At 39.5% G+C, this 20,317-nt stretch overlaps 1 protein-coding gene across 2 annotated transcripts in view; it reads right to left on the bottom strand.

The window, feature by feature from the left end:
- Positions 1-10,865: 10,865 nt before the first annotated feature.
- Positions 10,866-20,317, bottom strand: part of Nep2 (Neprilysin 2) — a 70,719-nt gene continuing 61,267 nt past the window's right edge. For both annotated transcript variants that reach the window (XM_065237111.1, XM_065237112.1), the window contains 5 exons: positions 13,774-13,902; positions 13,450-13,695; positions 13,175-13,389; positions 12,139-13,108; positions 10,866-12,074 (listed from right to left, as the gene is read on the bottom strand). In XM_065237111.1, coding sequence (XP_065093183.1) covers positions 11,485-12,074; positions 12,139-13,108; positions 13,175-13,389; positions 13,450-13,695; positions 13,774-13,902 — 2,150 coding nt within the window. In that variant the 3' untranslated portion in view covers positions 10,866-11,484. The remainder of the gene's footprint in view (positions 12,075-12,138; positions 13,109-13,174; positions 13,390-13,449; positions 13,696-13,773; positions 13,903-20,317) is intronic.

The following is a 20,317-nucleotide window of genomic DNA, read 5'->3' as shown; positions in this document are numbered from 1 at the left end:
TTTCCTTCCTACCTGTTCAACTTGTTCATTTCGACCGCTAGATTTCCTCGTGCATGGAAAACCGCAAAAGTTATTCCAATTCGGAAAAAGCCTGCAGGCACTAGCTTGAATAACCTTCGCCCAATCAGTATCCTATGTTCATTATCTAAAGCCTTTGAAAAGATTCTTAAATCTCAGATTCAAGAGTATATTAACCGATTTAACTTACTCAGCCCTTACCAATCAGGTTTTAGGTCAGGGCACAGTACAACTTCATCACTTCTTAAGGTGCATGATGATATCCATAAATTAATTGATAAAAAAGGAGTTGCTTTTTTACTTTTGATTTATTTCTCTAAAGCTTTTGACAGGGTCTCACACGTCAAACTACTGAAGAAATTATCACACCAGTTCGGATTCTGTCGTGAAGCTGTTTCTTTGATCAATTCGTATTTAAGTGCTCGTACTCAAGTGGTGGATATTGAAGGTAATCTTTCGGCTCCCATTAATATATTATCAGGTGTACCCCAAGGGTCAGTATTGGGTCCTCTTTTATTTTCATTATTCATCAATGACCTTCCGTCAGTATTGCAAGTCTGTTTGATCCACATGTTTGCGGATGATGTTCAATTATACCTCTGTTCAATTATACCTCTGTTCAATTGATGCATCTGTAGAACAAATGGCTCGTCTAATCAATAATGATTTGAAGTGTGTATCGCTATGGTCTTCAAGAAATCTGCTTCTGATAAATTCATCTAAAACAAAAGCGATGTTTATTTCCAGACGGCAGAAACGCATTGAGTTACCAAATCTTTTTATAAATAATGATATTATTGACTTTGTTAACAAGGCTTCTAATCTCGGTATAATATTACAAAATGATTTAGAATGGGATTCTCAAGTAAATTCCCAATGTGGAAAGATTTATGCTGGATTACGACATTTAAGGCTAACGGCTGCTATGTTATCGGTATCAACCAAAATCAAGCTTTTCAGCTCTCTTTTGAAACCACATTTTTCGTATGGACTTGAACTGATTTTAAATGCTTCTGCTAATGCTTTGGATCGTTTAAGAGTTGCCTTAAATCACTGCGTACGTTGGGTTTTCAATTTGTCAAGATACGCTAGAGTAACACACTTACAACGGCAGCTTTTGGGCTGCCCATTTTATGAATTCTTTAAACTGAGAAGCTGTGCTACCTTATTCAAAATTATACATCATGGCCCAAACTATCTTCATGAAAAATTACAACCATTCAGAAGCGCTCGAGTAAGACACTTCGTAGTACCGCAGCATAACTCCTCTCATTACGGTAGTACCTTTTTTGTTCGTGCAATTATACTATGGAATCAGCTTCCTACTTACATTCAATCTATACAATCAGCTGCAGGATTCTACCGTGAGAGTTTGAACTGGTTCAGTGGAGGGAATTGAATGGAATGGAATGAGCAAAGGGTTGAGGTTTGGAATAGCATATATTTAAAAGTAGTTTTGTATTATATTAAGTTATGTTTTGAACCTTTTTGTTAAAGTGGATTGAATTGCATTTGTGGTGTGAACAACGAAGAAACCGATTGTAGAAATTTATAAGAGAAAACTCTTACTCTACAAGTATACAAGTAAATAAATAAATAAATAAAATAAATAGATGGACTTCCCACTGTACACGGTAAAATAAATCAGCAAATTTGGCAAAAACTCAAACTATTTCTTGATATTTTTTTAGAAGCTTACTAACTTTTCAGAAATTTTCATATTGCGCCAACTGACACAAATCGTACACCGACAATAGTTTTCACGTATTTTCCATTGGAAAAACGTATTAATTTTTTTGGGCGGCATGGTAAACTTCTTGTTGGTGCAATTTACGTTGGTGACTTTTTGCTATCTGAAATGATTGTTTCAAAAACAGGATTTGAATTAGGAAATGCTCCAAAGCAAATTTCATCTTAAAACCCTTGGAAATAGCCATGAAAAGAACACCCATATGTGTTAAATGCAGAAAAAAAATGCACATTTTTTTTACAGTCAACTCTGTCTTACTCGATATTTTCGCTAACTCGAAGAAATTGAAAGTACCTTAAAATTTGCATGTATTGCTCTGTCCCTAACTTGATATTCCCCTAACTCGATACCTCCTTTACTAGATGTGTTTTGATTAACTTCTCCGTGTATTTTCACCACCAGTAGTTAAATTGATCATTTTGAGATAAAAAAAAATCAGGAATAATTGTGATCTTCTTTCAAGATTTTTGGGTGAAATCTATTTGCATTTGCAAGTTACGAAATCTGAAAACTGAACTAATTTACAAACTACCTAAATAGTGTTAATGTCCCTAATGTCCACCCAAGTATCCCTAATATTATGCCTCTATCTCTGATCGTTCTAGTCTACGCTTTCACTACCACACCCTTATCAAGGCCAAGGTAGCTTAACCTATTTTCTTAGACACAAAGGTTGTTGGTAAAGGTATGTCTGATATACTGCAATCCCCCCTTAGAATAAAAATGCATTGTAGATTACCAATGTCTTCATTTATTGTTATATCCGTTTACAAACAACTTTATCCCTTCAGTGTGAGATATAATCCTCATATTTGCTTGGAAATTTCCTAATCCGTTTAATAGGTACTCCTTCAGATGTAGAATCACCCTCGGAATCACCAACCTGAGTCTGTGGGGCGACTGTTTAGAAGCGATCCCATTTGGGGAATACCCAAGATCATTGTCCTCAACTCGCTCGAACACCTTCTTCAAGTGGGCTAAACTGCGTCTGTATTCCTTACCGGATTTAGCTGATTTGATGATTGTATCAGTCCCTCGATCAGTCCCAACTTTGCTCTGAACGGTGAACTCCTCATTCCTGAAATTTATATCCAACTTGTTACCATTTCGCATTCGTTTAGCCAAATACAATATCACCCTTCTTTATTTCAGAATGCTTGGCATTCCTCTTTTTGACTGAATACTCTTTCCTCTTTTGTTTGACAATGCACAGTGGTCCAGAATGCAGATTTAGGTGGAATGATATGTTTTGAGCCTGAAATTGAAACTTTAGACTAAAAATCTCCTCTACAAAGTTGTTCCTTCTCCTCTATATAGTTAGGCCCCCATTTTTATGACAATGAATTCTAGGGTGATTCCTATTATCATTAAAATCAAAAATCTAACTTTTTTGTTTGAATAAATTAAGGTATACATTCTTGGGCAAAGTTATAGCTGAGCTAATTTCAAGCAACTTTGTTGTGAATAACTTTTTTGTATCTCTTAAATTGGCCGATTTAGAGCTATTTTCTTGAATTGAGTTAGGGTGGCTCTTAAAAAAAACAGTTTTTTGCTCTAGTTTTCAGATAACTTTTAGATCTTAAGAAGGCGCAAATTTTTGCTGCACAAAGCTTGTCAATATCTTTCGCCGATCAAGAGTTATTGACGTTTTTATACTAAAAATATGCACTTTTCAAATGTTAATATTTCTGGTTGGGGCAAACAAAAAAAAAGTTTTTTTACGGCATTTGAAAGGCCGTAAGTTATTCTCAATAATATGAAAAAAGTGGAGGTATGTTATTTTTTAAACTCGAATAAAATCAATTTGAATTTATTCATATTTTTTACTATATTTGAGTATATTTTTTTTTATTAGAAGAGATACAAGCAACAAATTCAGCTATAAAACATTCGTCTTAAAATCTTTTAAAAGTTTCTAGAAGATGACTTTCATGATACATTTCAAATAAGGAGGAACTTTTTACTTAAATTCCAAAATATCACATTATTCCCTTTCCCCGTTGTTGTAGCACAAGAACATGAGCCTATCCATGAAGCAGCAACAACTACGCATAAAACGTATAAAAAGGCGGAGGCACTATCTGCTACGCATGTGGAAATAACTATCATCGGAACACCAGTCTTGGGAATATCTTCTTCTTCTTCTGTGGAGGCGAACCAGCCCCAGGCTGAAAGCTTCCCTAATAAAGATAAATCAATCAATCGATCAATTCTTCTTCTTCTTCTTCATTCCTTTATTTAACGTCGGTCTCTGTTTCGCACTAGTGCCAATCACCGACGCCCAGACAACCAGAATGCACATATATTCAAAGTTGTTTTCGTGATATACAAACATATATACAAACAAACAATTCGTATAGAATGCAAATAAATGGCTTATACGTACAAAAGTAGAGGCCATATACGTGCATATTTGAATTTAATTTTAAACGAGTTGATTTTACATCATATACGATTTAATCTGTTATAACAAAGTCCTACGATGTAATCCGATTTAATTTGTGATACTGTACGACGGAAAAATGAGTCATCGCATATAGGTCGGAAATTTGCATTCTATACGATTTAACTTAAATATAATGCGAGGTATGCCATTCTTATATGAGATTTCGACTTAAACTGTAGCAATTTACGATACTGTGTGTACATTGTTATACGACTTCTGGTTGTCTGGGCGGACATCGATTGCTAACAATTGACGGCAATCGAATGTGCAAAAAGCCAGCTTCCACATTTGCGTAGGATATCGCACCCATTCAACACAAGGGCCGGGACCAACGGCTTACTTCCCTTCTAAAGGAAGACGTGACCACAGATTTTTATGCCTCAGAAAAATTCCACCGACCTCGGCTGGGATTGAAATCAGTTGAGAAATCATTGTCACGGGGTGAGAAATTTGGGGTGAGAAATCAGTCACGGTGGCTTACCACTACACCTCTGGCGCCGGCCTTGGGAATATCGAAATTTATTTATTTGTCTTGCCCCTTGAATACACCTTACTTACATAGCAAGAAAGCTAAATTTCACAATATTATCATATTCATTAACCGACACACGTTCATCGAAAAAAAAAAAACCAATAAATCTTACATGTACACTCAATACTACATGTCAAAAGAAAAGGAGCAAAACATCTTTTATTTTTATTGTGGCAGAGACTGCGCATGGAATCCACGTCACTTCCGATGTTTCCCTTTTCGGGAACAATGAAAACAAAAAAATCAATTCCGCAAAATCAAAAACTTACCCGCTAGGAACACTATTGTCCCCACCGGCTGCGCCATTGTCGTGAACCGACGCAATCCACAAAAGCCGGTTCCATCACACACTACACAGACACTACACATGCCACACAACACGCAGCGTTACTGTTGCGACGAAGAAGACAAACTCTTGAAAGCGAATACAGTTTTTATTGCTTCAAGCTGGATAATGAAAGGATTCTTAGTTCAACTCTAACTGACTGCTGTTTCATACTCATATACTCACATTTATAGTTTTTCTCTTCTATCTAGAGCAACAAATTACATCTTATCTCTTGGACGTTTAACTTGTAAATGATTCCTTGCTCCTAATATTCCAATGCCTACTTCTATTCATTCATCAATCGGGGTGAGTGCTTCCTGTTCAGCTGACCCCAAAGGAATGTAAGTAAGCGGCCTCGAATTCACCATTGCCTCAGCCTTATTTAAAAATGTGACAAACGTTTCATCATTGGGCTTTCGTGCTGTTGAAAGTGACGCCAACGCACTCTTTACCGATCGAACCATGCGTTCCCATGACCCCCCCATGTGCGCTGCAGCCGGAGGATTTAATCGCCATTGTGTTGTAGTATTTGTGAACGTTGGTGCCAGGTTTTGATTTAACTGACGGATTTCTCTGTCCAGTTCCCGGTTAGCGCCAATGAAGTTTGTTCCCTCATCACTGTAGATTTCCAGCGGAGCACCTCTCCGTGCGATGAATCGCCTTATCGCCATTTTGCAGCATTCTGTTGACAAGCTTGTGACAACCTCCAGATGAACTGCTCTAACCGTCAGACAAACAAACAGCGCCACCCACCTCTTGACTTCACTGCGACCTTGTTTAACAAGTAGAGGTCCAAAATAGTCGATGCCAACGTAACTGAATGCTCGATTAAACGGTGTCACTCTTGCTTCAGGGAGTGGGGCCATCATGGGAATATGTGGTGTTGCTTGATAAACCTTACACCACATGCAGTTTTTCTTGATTTTCCGGAACAGATCTCTCAATTTGGCTACGTGATATTTTTGCCGCATTTCGTTGACCGCAGTCTCGTTGCTACCATGCTTGTATTGACGATGATACCATTCCACCAACAGTTGTGTTCCATGATGTTCCTTGGGCAGAATGATAGGATACCTCATACTATCTGGAACGTGCACAGCATTTGGAATCCTACTATCCACGCGAATTACACTTCGATCATCCATCATCGGGGATAACTTGTAGAGTTGACTTCTTTTCGATATACGTTGATACTCTTCACGCCCCACCTTCAGGTTTTGCTCCATAATTGATATTTCTTCTCCATACGACTCTCTTTGTATTAATCGGAAGACAGTTTCTTCCGTTTTTTGAAGTTCATTTTGGTTTAACCATTGTGGTTTTGCAACCGATTGATTGCGAACCTTACAACGAAGATTGTCTATATATCTGTGGACATACGCAACTGGGCGCACAAGTCGCTCCCATTTTGAAAATCTCTTGAAGTTGAATAATTGTGGTGTTAAGTTGTGCACATTCACGCGAGCGGCACGGAGTTCTTCTTCATCTTCTTGAGGTTGTGTTGAGATTTCCGATTGCTCTGGCCATGTAGCCTCGTCTTCGTACAGGAATCCTGGGACATTAAACCAACGACTATCCTCGCTAAGGGTGGGGCCTTTTCCCCACTTGGTAGCTTCATCTGCAACATTTAGGTGTGAGGGAACCCACCGCCATTCATCCATTCGTGACGCATCTAGGATTTCATCAACTCGAAAAGCTACAAACTGCCGGTATTTTCGTTGATCCGATCGCAACCAGGATATTACAGTTCTCGAATCCGACCAAAATGTTCGTTTCGTAATTCGCAAAGTGTGGTTTTCTTCAGCTGATTTTGCCAATCTTGCTCCGAGTACAGCCGCCTGTAGCTCAAGACGAGGAATTGACATGAGTTTCAAAGGAGCTACTTTCGTTTTTGACAAGACCAGCGAACATCGAATTTGACCTCTGTCGATGATGCGAAAATATGCGATGGCAGCAAACGCGTCCTTGCTTGCATCCACGAACACATGCAATTCCAGGTTTCCGTAACTTTCAGGATCGTAGCCAGGGAAATAACACCTAGGCACTCGTACTTCATCCAGGTTCCTTAAGAGCTTTATCCATCGATTCCATAGCGGCAACAGGTCTTCCGACAGAACATCATCCCAATCGATGCCAGCTCTCCACACTTCTTGCAGCAATATTTTTACATGGATAACGAACACTGATATGAGCCCCAATGGATCGAACACGCTCATTACTAATCGCAACATCTGTCTCTTCGTTGGAATTATCTCACCTGTTACGATTGATTGATTATCTTGATTGAAAATTCCAGAAAAAGTGAAGACGTCTGATTCCGGCACCCAGATCATTCCTAGCACTCTCTCGAAACTTAAAGCAGGTTGTGTATTGCAATTCTTGACAGATTCTAGGCTCGAATCTCCGACCTGTTCCAGCACTTCTTTAGAGCTCGACAACCAGTTTCGCATCTCAAAACCTCCTTTGGCGTGGATAAGTTTTACCTCCAATGCTAGTTTCACCGCTCCCTCAACTGTATCAAGACTATCCAGGTAATCGTCTACATAGTGATTCTCAACGATAGCTGTAGCAGCAGTGGGATACTGTTCTGCGAAGTCTTGAGCGTTGAGATTTTTGACGTATTGTGCTACGCATGGAGAACAAGTTGAACCAAATGTAGTGATATCCATTACATAAACCTCCGGTATTTGGGAAGGATCATCACGCCACAGAAACAGCTGCATGTACTTATCTCCCACTCTTATTAGGATCTGATGAAACATCTCCTTTATATCCCCACTGATAGCAATTTCTCGTTGTCTGTATCTGCAAAGAACCGATAGGAGCGAAGTAAGGAGATCTGGTCCAGATAACATAACTGAATTGAAGCTGTGTCCTCCAACCTTCGTGGCGGCGTCCCATATCAGTCGCACTTTATTTGGTTTTTTTTTGATTGATGACAACTCCTAATGGCAAGTACCATATACGATTTCGATCAAGCGACTTCATTTCTTCAACAGTTAGCTTGTGGACATATCCTTTTGTTTCGTATTCCGCAATCAGCTTTCTCACTTTCTCATACATATCTGGTTGTTTTTTCAGACGCCGTTCGAGGCACTGCAAGCGACGTTCTGCCATTGGTCTGCTATTCGGTAGTTCGATATTGTCGTATTTCCATAATAGTCCTGTCTGGAACTGCCCGGATGGTAGTCGTACAGTAGTTTTCTTCAAAATTTCTTTAGCTCGCTTCTCTTCAGTGCCTTCTACTGGTGACAAGGTGGACACTCCCAACAGAAAATAATTGCTTCACCATCTCATGAAGTTCACTGTCCGATGACCGCGTGCAAATGTGCAAATGATGATTATAGTCCGTTGTTGATCCTGCAGGTACTTGTCCATATACTGCCCATCCCAATCTTGTTTTGGTAGCAACCGGTTCGTCTTTTTTACCTTCTCTAACCTTTAGCGCAAGCTTCAAGCGCGTATTGTCCAAGCCGATTAATATTGTTGGTACAGCGTCCTGGTAGTTATGTGCTGGTATTCCACGCAGATATAAATCTTGAAGATTTTGTTGCGACGAAGAAGACAAACTCTTGAAAGCGAATACAGTTTTTATTGCTTCAAGCTGGATAATGAAAGGATTCTTAGTTCAACTCTAACTGACTGCTGTTTCATACTCATATACTCACATTTATAGTTTTTCTCTTCTATCTAGAGCAACAAATTACATCTTGTCTCTTGGACGTTTAACTTGTAAATGATTCCTTACTCCTAATATTCCAATGCCTACTTCTATTCATTCATCAATCGGTATCTATGCAGCGCCTACCTGTTCTACAACAACAGTTACCTATAACATCTTTTACAAGACTGACTCAACCGAACCATGTACAAGGAGAAGCACTCAAGCCATAGACTTCTCTGACGTTTGTGAATTGCACAAGTATTAGTGCAGAACTTTGGGTAAATTCAAAGGTTTTCTTGCACTAATACTTATAACACAGACAAACAGACATAACACATTGAATATTCCTCACTGTAAAACATCGTCACTAAAACATTACCGCCATCTGTTGAGTACACTGTGGTGGGCACTACGCAGAACAGATGGCGGTAGTGTGTAAACGTCAAACGCAAGGGAATCGACTATGAGCGCCACAGGTGGCGGTGCTACCAACTACTATACTTTTAAATTGTCCGTTAAATGCATGTTCGATGAACAAATTGTGAGTGTTATGTCTGTTTGTCTGTGCTTATAATTTCACAAACGTCATAGACTTCTCTGACGTTTGTAAATTGCACAAGTATTAGTGCAGAACTTTGGGTAAATTCAAAGGTTTTCTTGCACTAATACTTATAATTTACCCCGAGTTCTGCACTAATACTTGTGCATTTAATGAACGTCAGAGAAGTCTATAGAGATTGCTAAATTTTCCGCTATGAAGTTTTTTTTTCCCGATGAAAACATTTTGCGTATACGTATACGTGACGTAGTGTGCGTACGATAAACGTCAGCAATCTCTATAGAAGTCTATAGTCTCGCTCGTTCAAACAAGCACGTGTGTGTGTGTGAGTGCGCGTTTATTTACATCATACTACACGCTGACTCACTGATTTCACTCAAGTTTAGAGCAGATCGAATAGACAAAAGTTAGGTTAAATTTTTTTTATATTGCTGATTGCATCTGAAACTGGAATGTCCCAAAAATGCAAAAATTGTGATAAAAGTGCACGTTTCCGTCAAATCGTTTTGATGTCTTCGGAGCACTTATTGCTTGCATCATAAGGAATAAATTGTGAATTAGACGTAAACTTGCAGTTTTATCACACTTTTTAATAAGTGAAAACGCGCTTATTAGCGAGGGGGCGACTCTATCTACGATGCAAATAAGATTGTGTTTTGCTGTGGCTAGCTGCACGCACGCTGAGTAGATAGAAAGAAGATTGATGACGATTCTGAAGATTTCCTGCAAAAAGATGATGCACGATGCAAGTAGATGCGACAAATGAAAGAAGATTTTTCGAAGATTGATTAGCTAGTGTGAGATTTGTTGAGCATCTAAACTTGAGTTTTAGATGTGTCGCCCCCCTCGCTTATTAGTCCAATATGGTGTGAAACGCGCAATATTTTGAAATACATGCTGTTGTCATTATAATGAAAATGCTTATATTGTAGTAGCATTTTTATTATAATTATTGATTCAAACTAACCATATCTATCACAGTGACCAATAAGGGATGGTATTCAGAATTTTGAATCCTGTTGACGCACAGAACTCTTTTATTTCCGCACAATCAGCACCAATCTGAGGAGCATTATCTACCTTAATGACCGAAGGGACTCCATACATACCGAACATAATAGTCAACTCTCTAACTACGTCGCTTGAAGTAGTGGATTGCATTTCGCAAACTTCAATGAACCGAGCATAATAATCGATGACCACAAACAAATTTGGTCCCTCCGGTAATGGACCAAGGAAATCAACGGCGAGAGTGTACTGTTTATTATTAATAATTATGGTTTCTTGGGAGCCCCGGTTAAACACTCAACTGAGAATTTGATTAGAGGCTGTCCACAGACCACATGGCCAGTTTTTGAGAGATTTGAGATCCGCCTACCCCTCCGTGGACAACGTACTGTGTTGCTCATCAGGTATCAAGTATGGTTCAATGTTACACCGCACGCCTTCATCTGATTTTGACATAACCTCCACATATTATTATTTTTCATTTAGTTTTTACGCTTCAGTTATCAATCTCCTAATATGGATATGGTGATATAATAATAAAAGTCTAAAACAATACAATGTAATAGAAAACATTCTATTTCATGACACAGTAATAGTAAAACCTTACGCTAATACAAAAAGTACAAACAACAGATTCGTTACTGTTTATGCCCGTAACGAAAAGTACACGGATCCATCCAGACACGAATGATCAACGACAAGCTAACGATTTCTGAAGCAATTTCGGATAAGTTTGCACATCGCGCGCAACCGTTTTGTACTGACTGATATATATAACTGTCGGCGCTGTTGCTGCATCTATATTATAGTATTTTATTTCTATTTTTTATGTTTTGTGTGTGTATGTTTTCCATGTAGTTTTTTTTATTTTGTTATAGTCGGTCGGAATAAATATTTATTAAAATTTCATCTTAAGTAGAATTACTTAAGTAAAATATTGTTTAAAATTCAATTTCAGCAGTTGAAATTATAAGTACTTTTCAACAAATCAACAAATGAATCAATAACTGACTGAGGGTTCCTACGATATCACGTTTGTTCGTTGAGAACAGTCAAAAGGTTAAAAAACTGAAACGGAGTAGAGATTGAGGAAACGGAAGGAACACAGGATTTGTTTTGAGGCCGTCCTAAAGCTGGAGAAAATTCAAGAACTCGAGAAACGAGCTAGCGTTGTGCGCTTTACCAGACTTCACATTTTTTCGTTGGATTCATAGGAGATCCAGCCGGACAGTTGAAATCTTTCGAGAATTCGACCATGTTGCTCATCGGTCCAAGTACTCGGAACTGGCCAGGTGAATGGACGCCGGTGGTGATGCGCATCTTCATGGTTTCCGGTCGGTATACTGAGCACCAGGTTTGAGCTGCAGATAACCAGAACATCTGTTCCGGCGTTAGGTCAATTCCCGGTAGACGCGGCTCAGGACCGTTCTTCTCAGCCCACTTCTTGTATGCGTAGTAAGCTTCCTTGATGCCACCGTTGTCCGCAATGTTCTCACCTTGTGTGTTAATACCGTTCAGACTCAGCTTCACATTCGGTTCCGTGTAGTTGCCGTACTGTTCGATAATGCAGCGAGCCTTTTCCAGATAGGCTTTCTTAGTATCTGTTTGCCACCAGTCTACAAGGTTACCGCGTTTGTCGAACTGCCGTCCCTGGTCGTCGAAACCGTGCGTAATTTCGTGTCCAATGACGAACCCAATGGCTCCGTAGTTCATGTATTTCGGGCGTTCGTACGAAAAGAACTGACCTTGCAGGATACCCGCTGGGAATTCTGTTTGAAGGTGTGAGGTATTAGTGAAATGCTTTTATTATGGTGTAAACTTGCTAATACTTACGGATACTGTTCTCGATGGAGGAGTAGAAAGCGTTGACGACTGCTGGTCTTGAGTGAGTAATCCAATCGGTTTTGTTAACAGCTTGACGAAGCTTCTTGAAGGCTTTAGTCGTTCCGAATTGATTCATATAGAGAATAGTATTCAGGTAGTTGTCTTCTGGTTTGAATTTCAGATCTTTGTAGTAATCAGTGATTTTACTGTCATCCATCAGCTCATCTGGGTAGCCAATGTGGGTAACCATTGAGTCGACCTTTTCCAGGGCAGATTTTCGAGTGATTTCGTCCATCCAGTCGACCTTCTTCAGAATGTCCACAAAGATATTCTTGATTCCGTTCACCATATCCAAGGCAGCACGCTTGGAATCTTCCTTGAAGTACTTCCTGATGTAGAGAGCTCCGACTGAGATTGGCAGACTTCCTGCAGTGATATCTACGCATTCCTTCCAGCGAGGTTCCTGTTCTTGTTTACCGCTGAGTGCTGTGCTGTACTGTAGCTGTCGTTTTCGTAGTTTCTCCGTAAGGAAGAATGAAGAGAATCCACTGACGCGCCACATTACATAGTTTGCCATAGTTCGTTTTGGAGTATTTTGTAGAAGTGGACCTAGCTGTTCCATAAATCCGGGAACACTGACAATAATTATTTCATTCTCGTCAATCACGATGCCTGTATCCTTGAGAATGACATTGAAATACTCGACCCAATTGGTGTACGGATATTTATTCTGGAACTCCTTCACCGACATTGGATTGTACAGGGCCGTAGCGTTACGACGTTTCTCAGTTGGCAGTGAGATATTCGCCAAGGCTATTTCAAAGTTCAGCGAATCCATAAGTTCTCGTTTGGCGCGTTCTTCTTCAGCTCCCAACAATACCGCCATGTCGACCATGTAGCTGTAGTATGCAGAAACGATTGGGTTGTCCATGCCTTTGACTAGATATTCGCGACTGATGCCCAGGGCAGCTTGATCCGTCTGTAAGCAGAGATTGGTATTGAGTTAAGTGTCATTCAATTTCCCATTAGCAAAACATGTCCTTACATCAATAACCCTACGAGTAGAGTTTTTTAAATCGGTTCCAACCGAAAAATCGAAGAAGTAATCAGTGCTGTAACCTTGCATGCGGAAGTCCTTTACCGATTTCACCCAGGACCAGGAAGAATCCGTATTCCAATCGTCACCATTCAGGACCGGCCACCCTCCTAACGTTTCCAAAATATCCAACAGCGGTTTGATGCCCTTATTTTCGATTCGCGCTGGAAATGCGAAATCACACTCAGTAAATTTGTCATAGTTAACAGAGTAACACTACTCACTCTTATTCATACACAGTTTGTACATATTCTTGGCAAGCTTGAAAGGCGTGCCCTCATTCTCATGGATTTCCTCACTAACGAGCGAACGCAGCTGCTCCTGCAGACGATCACCAATCACCGAGAAAGTATTGACCGACACCTTCTCATCGGGAATGTTGGTGTCCTGTAGAAATTTGCCGCAAGCGTAGTTGTAGAAATCGTCACACGGTTCCACACTGGTATCCATCTGGTCCAATGCTTTCGAGGCTGTTGAAACGAAGTTAAATGATCAAAATTGAGAAATCAAATTTTATTGCCTACTAAGAAACGTGTTTGCGTACTCACCTGAGTGGATGCATCCTGGCGTGAGGCAGAGATAGTCAGCGCCTTTGGCTTCATTTGGGCCGACTTTCATATATTTGCCCCGACGTGAACCGGTAAGAGCCAGTGGGGACTGCGAAGAACCGTTGTCCGCTGTAACGGTGAAAAGGAAGAGAAAGGATTGAAAGAGGATATATTTAAGCAGCTAAAGTGGATTAATGTGTGGAAATTTAAATTAATTATGACCTAAACAAGGTCATGATCACCACTCGATGCAGAAGTTACTTTAAAGCCGTTATGAGACTACGATTAACGATGATGCAGAGCTCAATCGCTTAATCGAAAGCAATCCGATAGTCCGATTCCATGCGATTCAATTTACGTAGTGTTTCTTCATTTATTGTAGTATATTCTATTGATGTGAGTGAAACTAGGGTGGTTTCTACGGTTAGTGAGTAGTATTGACTTATTAGTTATTCAAGATAGGCAAAAAGTTCGACAAAGTTATAGAGCAATGTATTTGAAACAACTTTGCAACTTTGTTTCCAATTTGGTGTCTTGGGTGCACTTATTCCTTATGATGCAAGCAATAAGTGCTCCGAAGACATCAAAACGATTTGACGGAAACGTGCATTTTTGGCACAGTCCAGTTTCAGATGCAATCAGCAATATTGCCGCTATAACCAACTTTTTATCAACCTCAATGAGCATGACGAGCATGAGCATGATTGACCGCCCACGGTTGCTACTCTGTTATTGCAAGATCAGCTGTAATTACACAGAGAACCAATGTCTAGAAATTGGTGATCTCAAACTAGGCAATATCAGCGCCGGCCTCGCCCGTACGTAGATCAAGAAAGGAATGGGTAGGAATGTGTTGACGTGACACTCGTTTTGATGGAAGCCGAGCTCACCTCTGCACAACCACGAGGAATCACTGGGATAGTGGGTAAGAGCGTTGGGATTGCAGCAGGGTTCGTTTTGGTAAACGGTAAGCTGAATTGATGTCCTAACGATCATATAACGCAATAGGAGCTTGGGATTGAACGCACGGTCTTCTGCCCAGTAAGCAGCAAAAACGTTTTACCACTAGGTAAACGAGCTCCTTTTTAATCATCGAGTTGCTGTTATTTCCATGTAGTCATATTAACAAATAAAACGATTTACTAATCTTGAATATTGCTGGGCCTGAGATTAGATTTTATGATGTTCTGCTCAGTAAGCAAAAACTGTCGCTCTACGGCCACTGAGCCCCTAATATCAAATCATAGCGTTACTCGAGTTGTTGTAACCATTCAAACCCGGCACCGACGACGACGACAAATTTCGCAAAATACACGATAAACAAGCGATTCGACCATAATGCAACCGACGATCCTGGGATTGATCCTACGATTTTCTGCTCAGTAAGCAGAAATACTATAACTATTAAACCTTACGATGGCACTCCTTCCACCAGAATAAGACACGAAGCTACCGAAAAACACTGAGGACTTCACTAAATTATACTTTTTAGCGAAGTTCATTGTTTCCATTTGGTTCTTACGTAAAAATCTAATGCATCCATATTTTCCTGTGACTTTTTTCAGATTTTTGAAACGAGTTGCGCTTAATTTAATGCAGTTAAGAACTGGATCAAAACTGAATGAAGAGAAAGGAAAAACTCGCACCATTTCAGGCCGAAATATTTGTTTGAAATTTACATGACGATGACGATGACGAATTTCGGTCCGCAAATCGTTTGATCGATAGTGTCGATAATACAGGAATGTTCGAGGTTGATTTTCGAACCGTCACTTAGAAAGTGAACGACCACCGATGAACCGACATGATGCCGGAGCACAAACTTAATGAAGCCTCTCAAACTCACATGAGGTTCGCTACGTATGATTAGGTAGCCCAAATCCTGAGTGACTACAGAGTTGCCAAAGCTTCAACGCTGTTCCCATATCTCTCTAAAGAAGCTTTCAGGAAATTTCTGCGACATTCAAGGAAACAGTAGAGAAGTTTAGTGAACTTAAGGGAACAGAAGTGAACTTTAAGAAAGTATTGTGTAAACTTTAAAGACGTTCTGTGAACTTCTGCGCAGTTTTGTAAACCTCAGTGCCGATTTTCTAACTTTAGGACAGTATTGCGAATTTCAGGAAAAATCTGCGAGCTTCAAAAACAATTTGCAAACAGTCGGAAACTTCTACGAGCTGCATGAATAATCTACGAACTTTAATGATGTTCTGCAAACTCCAGGGGAGTTATGCAAAATCCAGTAAAGTTCTGCAAACTAAGAAGTTCTAAAAATTTCAAGGAACTGCTTCAAACTTTGGTGACGTTCTGCACTGTTTCGGTAAGTTCTTTGAACATAAGTGAAATTCTAAAGTTCTGCAAACCTTAAGGGCGTTCTGCAAGCTTCTGGATATTTCTGCAAGTACATGTACATAAGTTTTACAAACTCCAGGAAACTTATACGTACTTCAATGAAGATCTCCGAACTCTAGGAAGACTTTATTGTCGTTACAGTTAAAGACTGGAAAAACCCACTAGTGAAAATCAATTTTATTCTCGTTCTATGCCTTATACATACACACTTAGAAATACTTAATCTTACACGTGACGTAATCCATCTTTGACATAAAGAATGAGACGTACACAAATATGTCAGGAGACTGAAAAACTTGAAAGTACGTTTGATTGAACTGAATTTCGCGTCTATTACGACTCAATATATAGTATGTCAGTCTCAGAGGACCTAAATTTACATCAATTTTTCTAAGTGTGAAGTTTCGGAAGTAGTGCGTATTATACTGCCCATAAAAGCATAACAGTCCCATAAGAATTTTTGTCAGAAATGAGTTATCCATTAGAATCGATTGTAAACTACCGGCATTTTACACTTTGCACTAAAAGTTACATATTTTGTTTCGAAAATACCGTGAAAAATACCAAAACTAGGTTGTCTCATCCATAAGAGCCTACGGAGAAATAAATTTTCAACAGCGTTTTTCTCGGCTTGCTGTTTTTTGCAGATGAGACTGATATGCTTTTATAGGCAATATAGCGCATCATTGTGCGTTTACAGCGCACTACTTCAGACACTATGTATGAACGAGAGTAAAATCTTTTTTCGTTAGTGGGTTTTTCCAGTAATTTCTATAAAGTTCTGCGAATTCCAGAAAATTCTTGCAAACTCCAGAGAAACAGAAAAGTTCAACAACCTTCAGAAAAGTGCATTGAACTTCAGGGAAGTTCTACAAATTTCAGTAGAATTTGTGAAAACCTTAAGACAAGTACTGCAAACTTGAAGGAAATACTTCGATCTTCAGAGAAGTTCTATAAACTTCCGAAAAATTCTAAGACCTTGAGAGACATTGTGTAAGCTTCATGAAAATTCAATGTCCTCCTGGTAAGTTCCAAGAACTTCAATAGAGTTCTGTGAACTCTAGCAAAAATATATGAACTTCAATGTAGTTCTAAAAAAATAAGAAAAGTTCCTCAACTGTCAGGAAAGTTCTGCAAACGGCAGGAAAAATTTAATAACGTTAGGAAAGTACTGTAAAGTTATAGAAATATCTGTGAATTTCAGAAAAAAATGGCAAATTTTGAGACTTTTTGTGAATTTCAAAGAAATTTTAAAAACAACAGGAAAGTTTAAAGAAGTTCATCGGACCTCTACGAAATCCAGAAAAAAAAATATAAACAGGGATTTTAAGTTGAAGGTAGAATTTGAATTCTTCCGGGATAACCGTGAAACCCCCTCGCTTCCTATAAAATCTTATAAGCACATACCTATATCTTTGTTCCCTGCAGTAAAAGGATGGGCATACTAATGGCTACAGAAGTTTGTCAGTCACTGAAGATGTTCTCCAAGTCACTCGGGCCCATGCCTGATATATCCCGAATCTTTTTTTGAAGCCCAATGTAAACACTTTTGAAAACCTCTCGGTATGTCCCGATGTTCATCGCATAGAAATGAACTTCCATCGACTTCACCCTGAAAGCTTCCTCGGTGTATCGAAGTTTGTTTTGCCGAAAACGGAAAATTCCAAAAAACGGAACGGGACAAAAATTGAATAGGGTGATTTACGTATTCTCGGCAATCTAAGCAGCGTCCGCACTTTTATTAGTAATTTCTCAGCGTCACACACACATATGACGTGTGTGTTTGTTCACATTTATCTGCTGCTTGCTATTCTACCTTTATATACCAAAGTATCATTGACCAAAGCTGTTTAATAACACTTTTACAACGCTCCAAACTTCTCTGGTGAGTGTGACTATTGTCGGCAATCTCTTTTTATTCGGCGACCTTTCCATTTTAACTGCGTGTTAACCAGTTGTTCTATATTTCATTTGAAGAACAATCTGACATAACAGGTTTGCTCAGAAGCTGAAAGACTAGGGAATCGCTTAAATACATTCAGCGAAGTGTTTTAATGAGAAAATGCAGCGAAATTAATGTTTAAATTTTGGTTGCCGAAAACAGACTGTAATTGAAAATCGTTACAGTTACTACTAGTAGGATAAATGATGGCATCGGCAATGGAGCAAAAAGATTTTCATGATTGCAGTCACATTTTATAAAACGAACTTTAATTTATTTACGGTTGAAACAATTGTGAGGGTATTTTTTGTTTAACTAATTTATTTAACTTTTGAAAAAGTCATATTTTGTACTAAAGTTGTTTCTAAGTTTTCAAACACAAGAGATGGCAACGTGGTTCATGTTGCCGTCTCTTGTGTTTGGAGTGCCTGGAATAAGTTATTTGCGAGGAATGAATGTATACAAATATTAATAAATACAAATTTCTAGAGTTTACCGTAAGTTACGTATTCTTCTTCTTTTCTTTATTGAACGTCGGTATTTTTTCCTTGATTTGTTTTCCGTCGATCTTGTTTTCCGTGCTGAGCACCGACGCCAGGGAGGCAGCTCTCACACCTAGACCCTATCGACCCATCTACTCATGAACCGGGGACCAACGGCTTTACTTCCCGAAGGAAGGCGTGATCAGAGATGTTATGTCACAGAACATCCCGGCGGCGCCGACTGGGATTGAACCCAGGCCTGCTGGGGTGAGAGGCAATCACGTTTACCACTACACCACCGGCACCGCTAACGTCGGTATCTTTTCGGGATCAACGGCTTTGCTTCCCTTCCGAAGGATTTCTTCGCCCCTGAAAATCTCAACGACCTCGGCTGGGATTGAACCTAGACACACTGGGGTGATAAGCAGTTTTGCTTACTAGTCAACTATCGGCGCCGTCATCACCATTATGACATCATTGGCTCTATGGAGTTTCCCGTTTTATCCCGCCCACATTTAAGCATTCAGATTTCAATGTTCCTGCTTACCCCGCGATCCCGCTTGTTCCGGTGTACCTTAATTCATTCCGTTGTTACCTGGGATTACTTTTCCTTTACTGTACAGCAGCTCTGTATTCTAAGCAGCAGCTAAATCAGGTCGCCGATTAAAGATTCATCTTGGAAAATTACTCAAAGATCCCATTAGACTGAACACTGCTAGCAAGAATACGCTCATGAACGTCGTTTTGAAGATGGGTATGTTTGCATGTTAAGCAAGAACAAGTAACTCTTAAACAACATTTAATTTCAATGAACACAGCTTGTTATTTTGAACTGTAAGATTAAATTCAAATTTTACCAACAAAAAATATCCTTTTGGCATATCCAGCTGACGATGTTTTTCAATCATATTGAAACGCGAAACATTATGTTGAAACTTGCGAGGAACGAAGCTGTTAGTACAACGCTGCTTTAGGTTATAATTTAAAAACTAGTAAATTCATATAACATTTGTACCCGTTGTGCTACAAAAGCTTAAATCAATATTTTTGAAATGGGGTGAGCAAATAAATGATTATTCCCAGGAAACCGGCGACACAGAATCACAGGTTCTGGTAGACGAAAACTCCCTCTACCAAACACATCAATTCTGTAGTTCAAGAAGTGAATCGAAGTGAAGTGTCGATCACCAAATTAATCGATTCAGATAAAATTACTAATTGGAATCATTACTCGAACTTGAACTTTTCTTCTTTTTTTCACGGACCACCATTGCTCGGACTCTAATTAACAAGCTGAAATTTAATTCTCAGTTCAACAAAGGTCGACTGACAACGGCTGAAGAAAGCACCGTCATACCAGACCATAGCCAAACATTCAACTCATTACAGCCAACGATAGATCAGGTAGTCGCAGAACACACTTGATCCCCTGTTTTAATTTTGGATGTATCTCAGTGGAAAAATAAAATATTGATCCGTTTTTTTTCACATGCTCTTAGGGAAACATCTTATGTCACTTTATAAATACTCTAAAGCCTCCGGTGGTGTAGTGGTAAGCGTGATTGCCTCTCACCCAAAAGGGCCTGGATTCAATCCCAGTCGGCGCCGCCGGGATTTTCTGAAGCTTAAAATCTCTGATAACGCCTTTCTTCGGAAAGGAAGTAAAGCCGTTGATCCACGGTCCATGACTTGATGGGTCGATAGGTAGGGTCCAGGTGTGGGAGCTGCCTTCCTGGCATTGGTAGCATTGAAAAAAAAAGTGATACATACA

Source organism: Ochlerotatus camptorhynchus, unplaced genomic scaffold (assembly GCF_037179485.1).
Source record: "Ochlerotatus camptorhynchus isolate MF236.1 unplaced genomic scaffold, CSIRO-AGI_Acam_v1.1 ptg000592l, whole genome shotgun sequence".
NCBI lineage: Eukaryota > Metazoa > Arthropoda > Insecta > Diptera > Culicidae > Ochlerotatus > Ochlerotatus camptorhynchus.
The sequence above is the reverse complement of the archived record's forward strand: the minus strand, read 5'-3'. Positions and strand labels throughout refer to the sequence as shown.